The 16,004-nt window shown below is 40.7% G+C and overlaps 1 protein-coding gene, 2 non-coding genes and 1 pseudogene across 7 annotated transcripts; 3 read left to right on the plus strand and 1 right to left on the minus strand.

Annotated features, from left to right (window-relative positions):
- Positions 1–221: 221 nt before the first annotated feature.
- Positions 222–13,104, minus strand: QNG1 (Q-nucleotide N-glycosylase 1). 5 transcript variants are annotated; one of them, XM_063081125.1, is made up of 5 exons: positions 12,825–13,104; positions 12,523–12,613; positions 11,443–11,702; positions 6,544–6,739; positions 222–1,011 (listed from the first exon to the last, which is right to left on the minus strand). In XM_063081125.1, the coding sequence occupies exons 3-5, from the start codon at positions 11,614–11,616 to the stop codon at positions 779–781; spliced, it is 603 nt and encodes a 200-aa protein (XP_062937195.1). In that variant the 5' UTR covers positions 11,617–11,702; positions 12,523–12,613; positions 12,825–13,104; the 3' UTR covers positions 222–778. The 5 variants fall into 5 exon arrangements, with proteins under 5 accessions (XP_062937195.1, XP_062937194.1, XP_062937193.1 ...); XM_063081124.1 differs by lacking the exon at positions 12,523–12,613; XM_063081123.1 differs by having other exon boundaries at positions 11,443–11,603; positions 12,523–13,104.
- LOC134365299 (U6 spliceosomal RNA) lies at positions 7,265–7,368 on the plus strand. Its single transcript, XR_010022005.1, has one exon. It is a non-coding gene; the product is annotated as a U6 spliceosomal RNA (small nuclear RNA).
- On the plus strand, positions 9,239–9,342 carry LOC134365344 (small nucleolar RNA U13). The gene has a single exon (XR_010022049.1). It is a non-coding gene; the product is annotated as a small nucleolar RNA U13 (small nucleolar RNA).
- LOC134365039 (small ribosomal subunit protein uS14-like) lies at positions 11,807–12,218 on the plus strand (annotated as a pseudogene).
- Positions 13,105–16,004: the final 2,900 nt, after the last annotated feature.

Raw genomic sequence — 16,004 nt, forward strand, 5'->3', positions numbered from 1 at the left:
CAAGCAGACAAAGTATATACCTAACAAAACCAAGCTTCTGTTAGAAGAAGGTGGGAAATGAGTGCTTGGTATGTACTGAGAGTTCTGCAACAGAAAGTAAACAATCCAATTTATCGTAAACCTTTTAAAATTATATGTGGTAAATTCTATTTTAATGCAATAATTCATTCCAGGTTTAAGAAAAGTTTTAAAAGTCTTTATTCAATTCCAATGTAGTTACTCTGGGGGAAAAAAAAATAAAAAAAACTAGGCAAACATATTCTAAACTGAAAATCATGATGTACAAAACTCACTATCATTACCAATAAAAAGCTTAAGGTGTCGAGATTGCTTTTTATAAGTGAAAAAGCATGCATATATCGAAGACTCTACATTCTTTTATATCAAATGACTAAGGTATGCAGAAAATTACTACACCTTTAGAAAAGATGTCAATTTAATAGATGAAATATTATCACTGAAGATTAATCACATTATAAAGCATGATTAATTTTAAGAAATCTGAGATTTAAAGAAAATATTAAAGTTCCTTCATCATTTCTGTCAACTATGTGTCCACAGAAAAGGAAAATATAGTCAAAACCAAATAAGCAGACATAATATAAAGTTGGGAATACACAGTGATGTCAGGAGAAAAATTTTAAAGTGAGACTAAGTAATCAATTTCCTTGTTTGTATAATCTCTACCACCTCCTCTTAATATTAAAGCAAAACTGTACAAATGATTATATGAAATAAAAATTCAGGGGGTCTTCTGTGAGTCAGTTTACGCTTGGAGTCAATAGTATATACAACGTGTGCGATGAAATGGAATTCCTTTCATCTCTTCCCTATGGTCACGGGCATAGTCCCATAAGTAATAATCCAGAAGAATGGAATTGATCTCTCCATCAGACTTTTTACCCTTTTTTTCAATAAGCTCCAGAAGACAATCCCGGATCAGCTCAACACACCAAAGTGAGCACCCTCTTATTTCCACCTCTTGCTTATCCCCATATGAGAGCATTTCTCCTGCAAGGGGAAAAAACAGAGCAAGAAGCATTAATAGTCAATGACATAAAATGTACTCAGAACTCTACTGGAGAACACAATCTTTAAATAGTACTAATTTTAAAACTGCAGGCTGGCAGGTTGGCTCAGCTCAGTTGATTAGAGCGCAACCTTGTTAACACCAAAGTCAAGGATTTGGTCTTGGCCAGCTGCCAATCAATCAATCAATAAAACTGTAAACCTTAGGCTTTATTTTGATGATTTAAACCATTTCTAAACTTAGGCATTAATTCAAAATTACAAGTTGACTTTCATAAGGACAGGGGCCATGTCTGGTTCTTGATATTTCCAAGACCTAGCATAGCACCTTGAACATACTAGCTCCCCAATAAATATGTGTTAAATATGTGATAGCCATAAATTTAAAAATATGATAGAAAGTATATTATTGAAAAAAATGATTTTAAATTGAGCTTAATACTAGGAAAAAAACTCAACGGTTCAAAATCCTTTAGTCAGCTCGGCCTGAATATGGAGCTGAGAGCTCACATAAGATCCCCAGTCTATCCAGTACACACCTCCAGGATATAGTGATCTGACCTGTGCCTTGTCCCTGAGAACAGAGTAGGGCTCACCAATTCAAATGCCTGTTAAGGATCAGGCAGATAGAGTAAATGAATGCAGCAGTCAGATGCAAACCCTGGTGAGCTAGAAAGTGTGTGCTGCCCTATTTAAATGTAGCATATGTTTCCATATTCCTCTACCTTTACAAGAGAAGTCAGAAAGTTTGATTTTTATGTGAAATCTTCTAATTTTCAAGTGTTGAAAACCAATTAAAAATTGCTTAAAGCACTGTTTAAGCCAAACAAGACACATCTGCGGGTTATATTTGGTCTCTGGCCACCAATCTGTACCCTTGCACAGAGCTTCACAGTACCCAAGAGGCCCTGTGATCCAAAGAGATGTAGGAAAAATGTCCCAGCCCCACTGGGTTTCACTTTGTCACCTAGGATCTTCAGTAGTGTTACTTATGTCTCCTCCACCCAGCTCTCTCACTGGCTTAGGCACTGGTCAGTGGAGCAGGTGGAAGAACAGAGAGTAACAGGGCCCCTCCGGGTCCTAACTTTGTCTCAGGTGCTGGCATACAGACCCATACCCTTCTCTTCAGTTCTCCAGTTATTTAACTCCTCTAAACTTGACTACCAACTTGCCACAACTGGCCAAATCACCGTGAGAATGACCTTGGAGGTAGATGTCATCACCCAAGATGAAACCACTGCCCCACCTGACAGCTTGACTGCAACCTTGAGCCAGAGGCACCCAGTTAAGCAGCACCCAGATTTCTGACCCATACAAACTATGAGATAAGAAATATTTGCTGTTTTAACTGTTAAATTTTAGCATAATTTCTCACACAGCAATAGATAATAGTAGGTTTAACCATGTCCCCCCAAAAGATACATTCAAGTCCTAAATCCTGGTACCTGTGAATGTGACTTTATTTGGGAGCAGGGTCTTTGCAGTTGTAATCAAATTGAGATGAGGTCATACTGCATAAGGATGGGCCTTAAATTCAATGACTGCTGTCCCTATAAGGAGGGGATTCTCAACATGGATAAAGCAGGAGGAAAAAAAAGAGAAGAGAAGAGAAAAGAAGAGGACGCAAAGAGACAAAGGAAACACACACAGAGAAGAAGGCCATGACTGGAATGAAGAAGCTATAAACTAAGGAATGCCAAGGACTGCCAGGAACCACCAGATGCTGAGAAGAGACAAGGAAGAATTATTCCCAAGAACTTTCAGAGGGAAGGTGGTCCTGCCAACACCTTGATTTTAGATTTCTAGCCTCCAGAACTGTGACAGGATAAATTTCTGTTGATTTAAGCCATCCAGTTTATGGTAATCTATGTCAGCCCTAGGAAACTAATATAATAATTAATACAGCAACTTATAATATGGAATGGAACATGGATTTTAAAACAGAACAAGACTGAATCACTTGAGAGGCCTGACAAACATAGAGTCAGGGAAGGTAGCACGGCCAATGTATTGGGCCTAGAATCAGCACTAGAATGACAGTGAAGAATCTAAATTTAGCCTACTTTCAGTCAGTCTTTATAACTGGCTAAGAAATACGGCTTTGGGGAAGACAAGGAGGTTAAAGACAAGGAGGACAGAAATCTGGCTAGGACTTCCAAGGGCTGTCCTGGAGATATCCAGAAAGGAAAGGGAAAGAAATACAAGTATGGCACATCCTCAGGTTTGGAAGAGATACCATACGAGGTCCATTGAGAAACATCCTATTTCATATAGTCAAGCTAAGCTGGTTCTAGATTTCACTTATTTATTTATTTAATTTTTTGGGTGGCTGACCAGTACAAGGATCTAACCCTGGACCTTGGTGTTATCACTCTAACCAACTCAGCTAAAAGGCCAGCCCCCACTTAAGGTAGTTTTAAAAAATCAGCACAGAAGCTGGGGGGCGCTAGAGCTCAGGGGAAGAGGAGGAGAGACCTATGGAGCATGAAGGAAGGAGAAGTCACAATGAGAGAAAGAAAGGGTCATTCCCACCATTTCAAATCCCGGCAGCTTCCAGGCTGGAGCTGCTGAGCGCACAGAGCAAGAACTGGCAAAAACTGCAGCTGTGCCCTTTGGATGAAGTTGCTTGGAGGCTACAGGGGAGAAGAGGGCCTTGGTGGTCTTCAGGCCGGCAAGACCACTAACAGGGTTCCCGTGGACCCACGTACGAGTGAGGATCTGCAACAACTGAAAAAAAGGAGCCACTCAAAGGCTGGTGAGTTATCTCAAAGGACCAGCACATTGCCCATCCCATGGGAAATGTTTGGAGCACGGGCGGTGGGGGAGATGGGCCCACCAGGAGAATACTGGGGCACAGCAAGGACAGCTGATCTGCCCCCCAATCAGCGCAGGACCACTCAGTGGAGACTGGTCAGGATTATAGAACTGCATGGGGTGCAGTGTGCTGAAAAGACTGAGGTCCAGACCAGAGTTTCCACACAACACAGATGTAGCAGACCTCACAAGATCCAGAAGTACATACAAAGTCAACAATTAAAACCTGAGCTGCACAAAAAGCCTTCCAGGGAATCAGCAGCAAAGCAGCAATGTAGCTCAACTACAGGGCTCAAGTGCTGGTCCCCACAGGAAATCTCCCCATTTTATTAGTAAGCAAAGGACAACGAATTAGTCCCAGAGCAGAGTTTAAGTAATGGGAACAGTGAATAATTCAACACAGAACTGAAAGAAAAAATAAAATACCCACATATCAGAGACAAAGTTTAATATTAACCAGTAAATGTCTAACACCAACAGACACCTATAAAACTTAGAAAGACTGGAAGCCCCCTGGTCTCCCAAGCTGGGGATGGGGGAGAAGGCCATGGACCTCAGACATGCCCTACAAGCTCACCCAGCCCAGCAATGACCACCAGGCCACTGCCAGAAGAATTCTGAGCTCCCGAGCTGTGGCGGTGGGGGACCGAGGGACTTGGCCATGCCACCCCCCCCCAACCAGCCCAGAGATGAACACTAAGCCATGGCTGGAAGCCCCCTTGTCTCATAAGCCAGGGCAGTTGGGGGCCAAGGGCTTCAGCCACACCCCCCTGACATCTGCATCCAGCCCAGCAATGACCAAGCCACTGCTGGAAGCCCCCTGCTCTCCCCTGACGAGGGTGCCACGGGCCTCAACCATGCCCTCTCTCCTTCCTCCTTCTGCCACCCTATTTCCTTCCCCTTACCTCCTGCCCATCCCCTGCCACTGCTCCGCAACATCTTAGAATATAAAAAAATATATTAGTAAACAAACTTAAAAAAAAATCACTACATTATTCTTGTGTGTGCTCCTTCACTTTTATAGTTTCTGTTTACCTTACTTTATTTCTCCTCTAGTTTTCCAGTAAGGTATTTTTTTAAAAAATAAATTCAAACTTTGCTTAAATAAACTAAGTAGCAAAAGAATTTGTCCACCTTATGTCAAATTAGCTAAGAATATCAGAGTATCCTTTTAGAAGCTGGGCATAAATGGAGGCAATAATGGCTGCAGCTCGCCACCTGGAAAAGAGCCTCTGTAGTTGGGATCGGAGAAGAAAACTCAGACATCTCTGGACAATTATGCCAGATGATCCTTTCTCACCAGGGTTTTTCTCACACTAGCAGAGACAAGTGCTATCAAATTCCGAAGGAGATGAACAAATCATGAAAAATGAGGAAAAGCTATGTAGGAGAGGTAGCATACGAGCTATGCCTCTGTGGATGTGTAGAATCTGAGTCGGAAAAAAAGAAAATTTGGGTGAGGGAAACCATGCAAGAGAATGCTTAGAGACAGGAATGAGCACTGTACATATAACACACACACACACGCACGCACGCACGCACGCACGCACGCACACACACACGTCTCCCCCCAGCCCAAAAAAATATTAGTTGAATATGGCTGAGTGAAAAAAAAGCCCTGATTGCTAAATGTTGTTCCTTTTAAAGATATCCTACAATTAATGACCCAGGACATGAGCATTATTACATATAATAGCATGCTATTTTTCAAATAAGGAAACAGAGGACAAAATGGACTATCCAAGGAAGCATTAAAAACCTGGTAGAACCAACCATAAAAATAATGGTACTTTTATATTCTATGTTATTTTGATTTGGAGAGATTTAAATCTATTTCACAAGAGAAAATTATTCAATCATAAAAACTGCTTTCTTTTGAAAATTCATAAAGAGTAGCAGAAAACCCTGTACCCAAAAGAGAGAAATTAATGTCAAAGTTGTATAATTATTTTTCATGTATAGAAAATGCTTTCAAGGGCCAGCCCGTGGCTTACTTGGGAGAGTGTGGTGCTGATAACACCAAGGCCACGGGTTCAGATCCCTATATAGGGATGGTTGGTTAGCTCACTTGGGAGAGCATGGTGCTGACAACACCAAGTCAAGGGTTAAGATCCCCTTACCAGCCATCTTTAAAAAAAAAAAAAAAGAAAATGTTTTCAGAAAAAGCTAATTTTAACCCAAACTTCTCAACCCTATTTACCTATAGTTATTATAATGCTCCTAGTTTTGATATGAATAATCATATCTGCTAATAATGGTGGATAAATAAGCCTAGAGAAGAGAGTAACTTGTGAAAGATAACCCAGTGGCAAACCTTGGAGCCTCCTGACTCAAAATGAAGTACATATTCTCTCAGTCCACCTTTACACACAATGTAGTGTGCTCTTCAGCTTAATTAACTCTTCAAACACTACACCTGATGAATTGTCAAGTGTTTTATGCCTTCATGGAATGTAAACTTAGGTTTCATTTTATTAGGTTCTAAAATGGTAATATCTAAATAGCACAATTTCCACAATATCCATATTCTGCAGTGTAAACAAGAAAAGCCATTTTCTCAATATTTTCATTGCCCTTGCATTTTTCTTTACATATACTTTTAACAGTAAGTAATATTTTTTTTTTTTAAGCAAAGAAGACCTTTTGTGACAGAGACTCAACAATTCACAGTATAACAAAGAATGACTTAAGGTTGCAAACCTTTGAGAAGCTTCTTCAGTAGTTCGTCAGAGTATTTCAGGGCTCCAAGGTAAACAAGCACCTGAGGTAATCTATAGTCAGCAAACATGGTGATACTGGAGATGTCCTTAAAGCAACCATCCCCTTTTCCTTCTAATACGCTCCATGTATCTGCCACAAGGATTTGGGCTCGTTTGTAAAAAGAAATTCTTTTCCCCTGATGAATAAAGAGAATATAAATGTCATATGGGTATCTGAAAGCCTTATATATGCTATTTTAAAAAGGCACATGTTGAAAACATTTTTTCAAGGGCAGAATAATCTTACTCTTCTGGTAAGAATTTATAGACCTTTTACAGAAAACAAAAGTGATCTCTATCACTCCAAATTTACTTCCTATTTTTTTGAAGGCACATAAAAAACAATTTACGTAATCCTGGTACTATATGTATATTCTTCTGTGGCTGGCCAGTATGGGGATCTGAACCCTTGACTCTGGTGCTGTAAACACCACATTCTAACCAACTGAGCTAACCAGCCCTCCTGTTACTATTTAGTATTCTTTTTCAATGGCATTACTTCATATACATATTTCTGTGTCACTGTAATCCAACAGCTTATTGTTTTTAATGTCTAGATAGTATTCCTTTTGAAAGCTTCTTAAATTAAAAAATATTTTTTTTGATTGCAACAATGTTCATGTCAATTGTATAAAGTATAAAAGAATATAAAGAAGAAAACAGTGCTCACTTCGACAGCACATGTACTGCAATGGGAACAATACAGAGATTAGCATGGCCCCCATATAAGGATGACACACAAATTGGTGAAGCGTTCCACAAAAATAAATAAATAAAATAATAAAAATTTAAAAATAAAGAAGATACTGAGAAAGAAGAAAATAAATAAATAAATAAAAATAAAGAAGAAACTAATCATCCCTACACTCATGTCTGAAAAGAATCACAACATTCACTTCTGAACTGTTTCCTTTCAGATAATATGATTAACATATTCTAGAGGTAAAAACGTAATTGATCAACAGCCAGAATTTACAATAGACTTTCTATTTTTCTATCATTTTTGGAAATGGTCAAAGTCAATATGTAAGTCCATATAATAAAATAAATTAGCCGATTATATTTACACATGGAAGAAACAAATTTAACCAAGCATGTAAGTGGGTTAGATTTAATTCAAGAATTCTCTGTTAAACACAGATTAATATAGACTATGGAAAAACACAGATAATTACAATCTACTCTTAATTCTAATACCAATGGAAATAACCTCAAATCATGTTTTATAACTGTTTGTCTACTAAACGGGAATAAATCAACTATTGACTCCCAAAATCTATCCTGACCAACCTGGGAAATATTTTAAATAGTTAATGACATAAATAATTAAATTAAAAGTGAAATTAAATTCTTTAAGGAAAGGCTCCATACAAAAATTCCATAAGATTTTGTTAGAGTGTGATGTTTAAATACCAAGGTCAAGGGCTTGGATCCCCCAAACCAGCTGCCAAAATAAATAAATAAATAAAAAATAAAATAAAAATTCCATAAAATGACAATATAGATTCTTTTATTTACTTAGAAAACTCAAATGATACAGTCATAATGAGAAATAACCTAATAATGCTTAACCTTATATCTATTGAATTTGATCCAGATATACTTTTACTAAATAAATTAAAATTTCTAAAGACACCATTAAAAAATTCAGGACCTTGTTTTCCATGGCAAACACACATGCTCATTTTTTGACATGGTATAAAGTTTGTAAATTATATTGAGGGGCTGGGGGAACAAACCACCATTCAGAAACATTCCTACATTATGCTATGAACCTATATTCCTAAACCTCTCCAAATATGACAACCTGGCAATTGTTCCTCTACCTAAACTGTATTTATACATGTTAACTAGGTTTCTAGTTCAAGTCTAGTATATAAAACAAGACATAAAACTCAATTTATAAAACTGTATATAAAACACAACTATTACACCATAAAATTTACTAGAATAGATAGAAGCCATTATGTGCTGTTTTTAAGATTCATAGAGAAAAATGTAAAAAACTAGTAATAAAATTTATGTAACAAAATCAGTGCTAGCATCTAAGAAAACATAAATTGTCACATCATGACCACTGTTTCCATGGTAGCAGACTAGTATATCATAAAGATCAGATCACAATACAGAATACCACTCAAAATTTAAAAAAGAACAAAAAGTAAGATTCAAGTGAGAAATCTAAAAATAAATTCAAATAATCTATAAATCTATTTTAGTAAGCTGATTATGGTTTTAGTAATCAAATGAATCAAATTCTCAGTCTCTAAAATATTGACTGATATCACTGAAAAACCAGTAAGTCCCCAAATAACAATTCCCTATGTGTTCCATAATATTCCTTTGTGAATAAAACATTGTCAAAATAGTACCTTTATAAAATGATTGTCGGGCCGGCCTGTGGCTCACTCGGGAGAGTGCGGTGCTGATAACACCAAGGCCACGGGTTCGGATCCCATATACGGATGGTTGGTTAGCTCACTTGGGAGAGCGTGGTGCTGACAACACCAAGTCAAGGGTTAAGATCCCCTTACCGGTCATCTTTAAAAATAAATAAATAAATAAATAAATAAAATGATTGTCAATGAAAAACTCTATAACCTTGAGTTACTTTTCTTGAACAAATTCTTCAATAGATCCTTTTGTGGTTCATAAGCGTGATGACTGGGTTTTCATACTATTGTGTGAGATGTGCCTCTCTCAAACCTTGTTACTACATTGGCACATTACCCGTCTGACGTGAGAAAAAAAAAAATCTTCAATAAATTTATCCTGAACAGATAGAAAGGTCAAGGTTACAAATGTTTAAGAGTAACATAAATTATCTGTTGAAATATCAAAAGGCTCATGTTTTTCATGTATATTTATCAGTCTGTCAGAATAAAAGTGATAGACTAAAGAAGCCGAATTATTAATTAGGACTTAACAGAGTTGTTACTGCATACTCTTAAATCATAGTCACTTGAAGAGCTTCAGAAAATAGTCTCTTGTCTGTTGATCAGTCTTTGAGGGTGGCGATTTGGAAATGCATCTGAACTTTAGGTTTCCGAAGAGATTCTGGGGCACAGCCAGGTGGGGAAATCACTGATCTAAATCTGTCTGAAATTTTTAAACTTTATTAATCTGTTTATAATGTTTAAAAATGAATGATAATCTCAGTAAATAAGTATACATTAAAAAACAATTATGACTATTTTTATGCAAATTGTTAAAGATTAAAAAAACACAGCAAAGTTATAGAAGTTTGGGGCTTTATTATCACCTTCCTGGAGAACAGTTAGCATTTTTATGTATTAGAAGGCTGAAAAGCCTATCCATGCTCTGACTCAGCAATTTCACTACTGGAAACTATCCCAAGAAAATAATTACGGAAATCTGTAAAGATTTAGTTAAACTTTTGTGCAGTATTATCTATAATTGCATAAAACTGAAAACAATAAAACATAAAACTCAATTTATTAAATAAAACTGTGTATTAAACACAAATATTATGGTAAAATAGTTTGGGCAAATAATTGTAGGATTGTATATCCATACAGCAGAATACTGTGAAGCCATTAAACATTATGCTGTAAAAAAAAATTGTCCTGTGAAAGATTTTTACTGACAGAGAAAGATGTTTACAATATATTAAATTTCAAAATAATCTATACAGCATGATCCTATTCCTCCCCCGTCCCAATTTCCCATGTATATACATTCATATGGAAAAATACCCAGATATAGGGCCAGCCTGTGGCTCACTCAGGAGAGTCTGGTGCTGATAACCCAAGGTCAAGGGTTTGATCCTGATACTGGCCAGCACCCCCCCTCCCCCCGGTTTAAACAATATTATTGGTAATTTTTTTCTGTTATTGAATTATGATTACAAAAGGATAGCTTTAAAATTTTAATTTGAGGGCTGGCTGGTTAGCTCACTTGGTTGGAGCACAATGCTGATACCAAGGTCAAGGGTTCAGATCCCAGTACTGCCAGCCCCCAAATAAATAAAATAAAACAAAATTTTAACTTGACATAAATATTCATTAACTTATTCAATAGATTTATATTATGGGATTCCTCGGAACTTGCTTCCACTCCTATGTCACAGTTAAAATATACAGTGACAAAGGATTCCAAAAGAATTTTACAAAAACAAAATCCAGGTACACAGTGGAAGGGTATAACAAAATATTCACTATTTTATTATTTATTTATTTTTACAAGATGACTGGTAAGGGGATCTTAACCCTTGACTTGGTGTTGTCAGCACCACACTCTCCCAAGTGAGCTAACCGACCATCCCTATCTAGGGATCCGAACCTGTAGCCTTGGTGTTATGAGCACCACACTCTCCCGAGTGAGCCACTGGCTGGCCCTCAAAATAGTCACTATTTTAAAAAGACATCTATTTTTTTTTATATCATAAGGCAAATAATATTAAGTATACTACATATAGGAACAAAAACATAGTACGTATACATTGAACTTTGCAAGAAATACTTTTTATTAGAATTTAGTGAGTATACATTCTGACTTTCATCCAATTAAGTAAATTTTTCTAGTACTAAAGAGACCTCATTATCCCCAAGTGACATTATAGGAGGGTTCAGTGTTTTTTAGGTTTGAAACATTTTTAAAGGACAAAGAAAAAAGGACAAAAGTAAAGAATAAAGGAAATACATTGATTAGAAAACATTAAGTAATGGCTTTGAAACTCTAAATTTTGTCACTGTTTCTCTTCCACAGGGAATGAATTTCAAAATTTAAGTTTCTATTCTCAAAACGAGTTCTGGAAGTAAAAGAGCTAGCTCTGAGAGGAATAATAGGACTGAGAAAATCCCTAACAGAAGCAACTCACCTCAAACTGAGTCACATCTCGGTAAGAAGGAAAACTTTCCACGACCAGGTGCATTAACTTCTGTGCACTTTTTTCACTTTTTCGGACGCAATTAAGAAAAGAGCCCCCAAACTTCTCCAACAGAATTTTCCCGGTTTCATTGAGAATGCGATGCCTCTCTTCTATCAAAGGCATGGAAACGTCTGTGTCAGAACGGAGTATGTGCCGAACCTGATCCAGGGTCACTGTGGCATAGTACGGGGCACTAGTTATTGGTATCCCTTTGGGGAGAAAAGAAAATTCTGAGAAACAATGTCATACTTTTATATTCATTATAAATGTTGTTCCATGTTTTTTACAACATGCACTTACTATATGAAACCAAATGCGTGGTATAAGAATGCATCGAAAGTGTCTGAATAACAAAAACTCAGAAGCAAAATAAAAAAAACAATCAATTGCTCGTCTGTATATATTCACGTACTTATTCACCCATTTCTAAGTATTCCACTGTTCCATCAGATGTAATTTGACTGTGTAAAGTGTTTTACGGTATCTGTCCCTTTGTTCTTCGGGAGTCGTTAAAGTGGCATTCTTTAGAAAACTGACTTTTTTTTTTTTTTTGCCTCGTTGCCCTCCTGAAGGTAAGACGGGTCACCAGCAGTCTCACTGGGGCCACCCGCGAAGACTCGGCCAGAGCTTTGGCTCTTGCAGCATCTGCTCAAACCGGCCTCAGCGGGTGTCGCCAGTGTCCCCGTCAGTACACGACGGACACAGGCTTCATCAAGTGGGACTAAGTGATCCTCCTTAAATGATAATCCAAGGCATCCGCCCAACGAAAGAAAACATACTATCTCTTCGCACATAAGATAAAATTTAAAAAATTAAACAGGAAAGAGGAAAACTGACTTGGATGCTTATGCTGTGATCGTGGTAACTTAGGATCGTTCCTCCGAATACACCTCTTCTCATACTTTTTTTTTTAAGCAAAGGGACTGGCGACATGCATTTCGGGCCCGCCTTGCTGACACCTCCTTCCTGGTGTCCTCCGCCCCGGGAGACCCGGAACCCCAGAGGCTGGCGGGTCCCCGAAGCACCCACCTTCGTCGAGGGCCCTGTTGAGTGCGGCGCACAGGGCCCAGTACCCGGTGTACGTGCCGCCCCCGTACCCCACCGCACAGCCGTGCTCGTCCTGCTCCGACCAGAAGGAGAAATTGAGCGTGTCTGTCACGAACACCCAGTTGACCGCCGCCTCGTCGGCCGCCCTGGGGTGCAGCTCGTGACGGGCCTTCCACGCCGCCGCCCGCAGCGCCGCCCCCGAGGCCGCGGCCAGCAGCAGCTCAGCCACCCTGCGCACGCCCCCGCCGTCCACGCGCACGTCCCGGCTGTTCTCGGCGACGAACCTGGCAGACTCCCTGGGCGTCAGCAGCCCGTCCATCCGCCCTCCCTCTCGGAACTACAGAACGACGCTGTGACCTCGGGCTCCTCCGTCCCCAGACTGGGCGCGGTCCAAAGTCCTCAGGGCCTGTGCTCCCCGCCCACGGTGGGGCCGCCGCCCTGAGCGGGCCCCGGCCTCCCGCCTCCCCGAGGGCGGCACCCAGAGAACCGAGGGCGGCACCCAGAACCGAGGGCGGCGGGTGGCGGCCCTCAGAACCGAGGGCGCCGGGCCGCGGACTCCTCCCGCCCCCCGCACCCCCACGACCCCGGGACCACGGAGACCGCGGGAGCCCGCCCCGCCCCTCCCGCGCGCGCCCGAGCTCCACATCCGTTTCCGAAGGTCCGAGAACCTCCTCGGGGGTTCGGGCGCGCGCCGGCTGGGAGTCGCCCACCCTGGACGTTCGGCTCCGCCATTTTGTGCCGCCTGCCACTCTCCTCTGGGGAGATGCGTCGCGAGGCCTGCCGCTCGCCGCCGTGGCCCGGGCCGCGACGACCTCAACCGGTGTACGGCGCTGCTGTCTCCCCGCTCCCGCCTCCCTCCTCTCCCGGAGGACAAAGTGGGCCAGGCGCCCTCGGCTACGCCCCGCACCCGGTTCCTCGGCCGCGCCTGGCCCTGTGCACGTCAGTTTCGGCGCCCGGGGCCAGCCGCCCCCAGAGGCTCCACAGGGCGGCTCCCACAGCCCCGGCCTCAGTCACACCGCTTCTGTCCTCCGCTAAATTCTTGGCCGCTTTAGGAGGAGTTGGAAGGTTGGAGAAATGGGTGAGGGAAACAAGCGTTAACATTGTGCTTAATTAAGCACCTAATCTCACCCAATCCGGGTCAAGACCAGGGGCTCTTGTGACCCCCGTTTTGCAAGTGAAGTTGAGTGATCAGCCCCTTCCATCGCAATGGTCTGGGCGGAGATTCAAACCTTCGTTCATTGATCCGCCCCCCCATCAAGGGCACTTTATGGGCCAGTCACTAATGCCAGCCATTCTTGTCAAGAGGTGACTATGTCAAGGCCCTACTGAGGGGACATTAATAAATGAAGAAAAAAGTATCACCTTACAACTCCAAACTTTAAAAAATATTTTATAATAGGAGAGAGGTACAGAAGTCAATTTAGTGATGATCCAAATTTGCGTGGTGATGCGGGGTCCTTTAGGAGACTTAAATTTCCATGGGTAACAAAACATCCACATCTTTGAAAATTACCTATTAAAAATAATCAGTCACCTCTAGTTATTGACAGTAAAGTCTCTTCCTTGGAACTTTTAGAGGACTTGGAGCTTTTAAGTTTGACAGCTGTGCCCCCAGAGAAGCAGATAATCTTCATCCCTCCAGTTTCTTCATTTTGGTAAGAAAAAGGAATTTTAAGGACTCCACTATGATCTACTTCACTAGTACATTAATACGGTTGTTGAATAAAGGAAATCTGTTGCCTTGGGATTTTTTCCTGTCTACCCCAGCAGCTGCTAAGTCTTGGGAGTCAAAGGAATCGATTAGCAAGACAGTCTAGCAATCTATAAAAGAATCCAGGAGGTTAAATAATCAGGCCACTTTCTCTAAGGCTTGTTGACAGAAAAATAATTAACAACTAGAATTCCTACCTGTGCTCAGGGTACTGAGTTAGATACTATGACTGGTACAAACAAGAATAAAACATGCTTCCTTCTTTTAATGTAGGCATAAATCAGAAGCTGTGTCTAGGTTTGGGGGATTTATTTATTTTTTTTAATTTTTTAATTTTTATTTTTTTCGTATGCCTACAAGGTACTGAGAACACAAAAAGTGAATTCTTTACACCTACACATCATCTTTTCCGTCCTTCTAACTTCCCAACAGATGAGGTTCAGGAATCCGTCCCTTTTTTTTTCTTGTGGTTGGTCAGTATAGGGATCTGAGCCCTTGACCTTGGTGTTAGAAGGCTGTGCTGTAAGCAACTGAACTAATCGGCAAGCTCACGAGTCCCTCCCTCTTAACCACTTTCTTTTTAGCTCAACATTGTCAGCCTCAGGGGTGGTCTGGACTGGGAGTATTACTCTCATGCCAGCGATTGGATCAGGATTATGTGTGTTCACCAGTTCACTTCAGTGAATTGCAAGGGTAGGTTTGCAGGATGCTCCCAGAAAAAAGCTTTTCCTCACTATTCCGGGAGAGCTTCCAGAAGTGATTCAAAACCCCCTCTGGATGTGGTTGAGCTTAGATATATGGCCTGGAATTGCTGCAGTCCTTTTGGTGACAACCTGAGTATGAAGTCAACTCATGAGACGGTAAAGCCAAAAGAACAGTAGAAAGATGCAGCTGGAGTGATGGGATTACATCAACTTTTCAGTCTGTCCTACTTTTGGATATGTAGTTACATGAGTTAATAAACTTCCGTATATTTTAAAGCAGTTTTAAGTTGGGTGTTCTTTTACTTCCTATGAAAACTTTCAATATAACATAGGGAGCAAAGACAGACATGGTATCTGACATCTTATGATTAGGTGGGGAAGGTAAACAATCAAATATCTTGGTAGGCCGGCCCGTGGCTCACTCGGTAGAGTGCGGTGCTGATAACACCAAGGCCACGGGTTCGGATCCTATATAGGTTTAAAAAAAAAAAAATATCTTGGTAGGATCGTGCTTCAAATAACAAAAAACTGGATGACAGTGACTAAGTAAAAAGAGGATTATTTTTCTTGTATAAGAAGTCCAGAGTTAGGGACTCCAGGGCCAGTGCAGCTCTTTGAGAATATCAGCAAGGATCTAGGCTTCTCGCTTTCTGCCTCACCATCTGTAGCATGTGGCTTTTGTCTTTATGGTTGTAAAATGGCCATACACTTTACAGGCATGTGTCCATAGAAGGAAGAAAGTAAAAGGGGCAAAGGTATGTATGCCAGCCGAGTATGTTTCTTCTGAAAACCTTTGTCAGAAGCTCTACCCCCCCCCCCCCCCGCCCCAGGGCTGGCCCGTGGCTCACTGGGGAGAGTGTGGTGCTGATAACACCAAGGCTACAGGTTCGGATCCCATATAGGGATGACCAGTTAGCTCACTGGGTGAGCGTGGTGCTGACAACACCAAGTCAAGGGTTAAGATCCCCTTACTGGTCATCTTTTTTTTTTTAAAAAAAAAAGAAGCTCTACCCCTAGACATAGGCTTTTGAAGAGATCATGATCACCTC

This window comes from Cynocephalus volans, chromosome 16 (assembly GCF_027409185.1).
Source record: "Cynocephalus volans isolate mCynVol1 chromosome 16, mCynVol1.pri, whole genome shotgun sequence".
Taxonomy (NCBI): domain Eukaryota; kingdom Metazoa; phylum Chordata; class Mammalia; order Dermoptera; family Cynocephalidae; genus Cynocephalus; species Cynocephalus volans.

Bases quoted from the DNA above. Each gene is read 5' to 3' on its own strand.
- QNG1 (XM_063081121.1), bottom strand. From the start codon at position 12,859: ATGGACGGGCTGCTGACGCCCAGGGAGTCTGCCAGGTTCGTCGCCGAG. The intron at 6,740-11,442 runs GTGAGTTGCTTC...TTTATTCATCAG, and splicing joins GAGATGTGACTCAGTTTGAG to GGGAAAAGAATTTCTTTTTA. The intron at 1,012-6,543 runs GTTTGCAACCTT...TTCCCCTTGCAG, and splicing joins ACTGAAGAAGCTTCTCAAAG to GAGAAATGCTCTCATATGGG.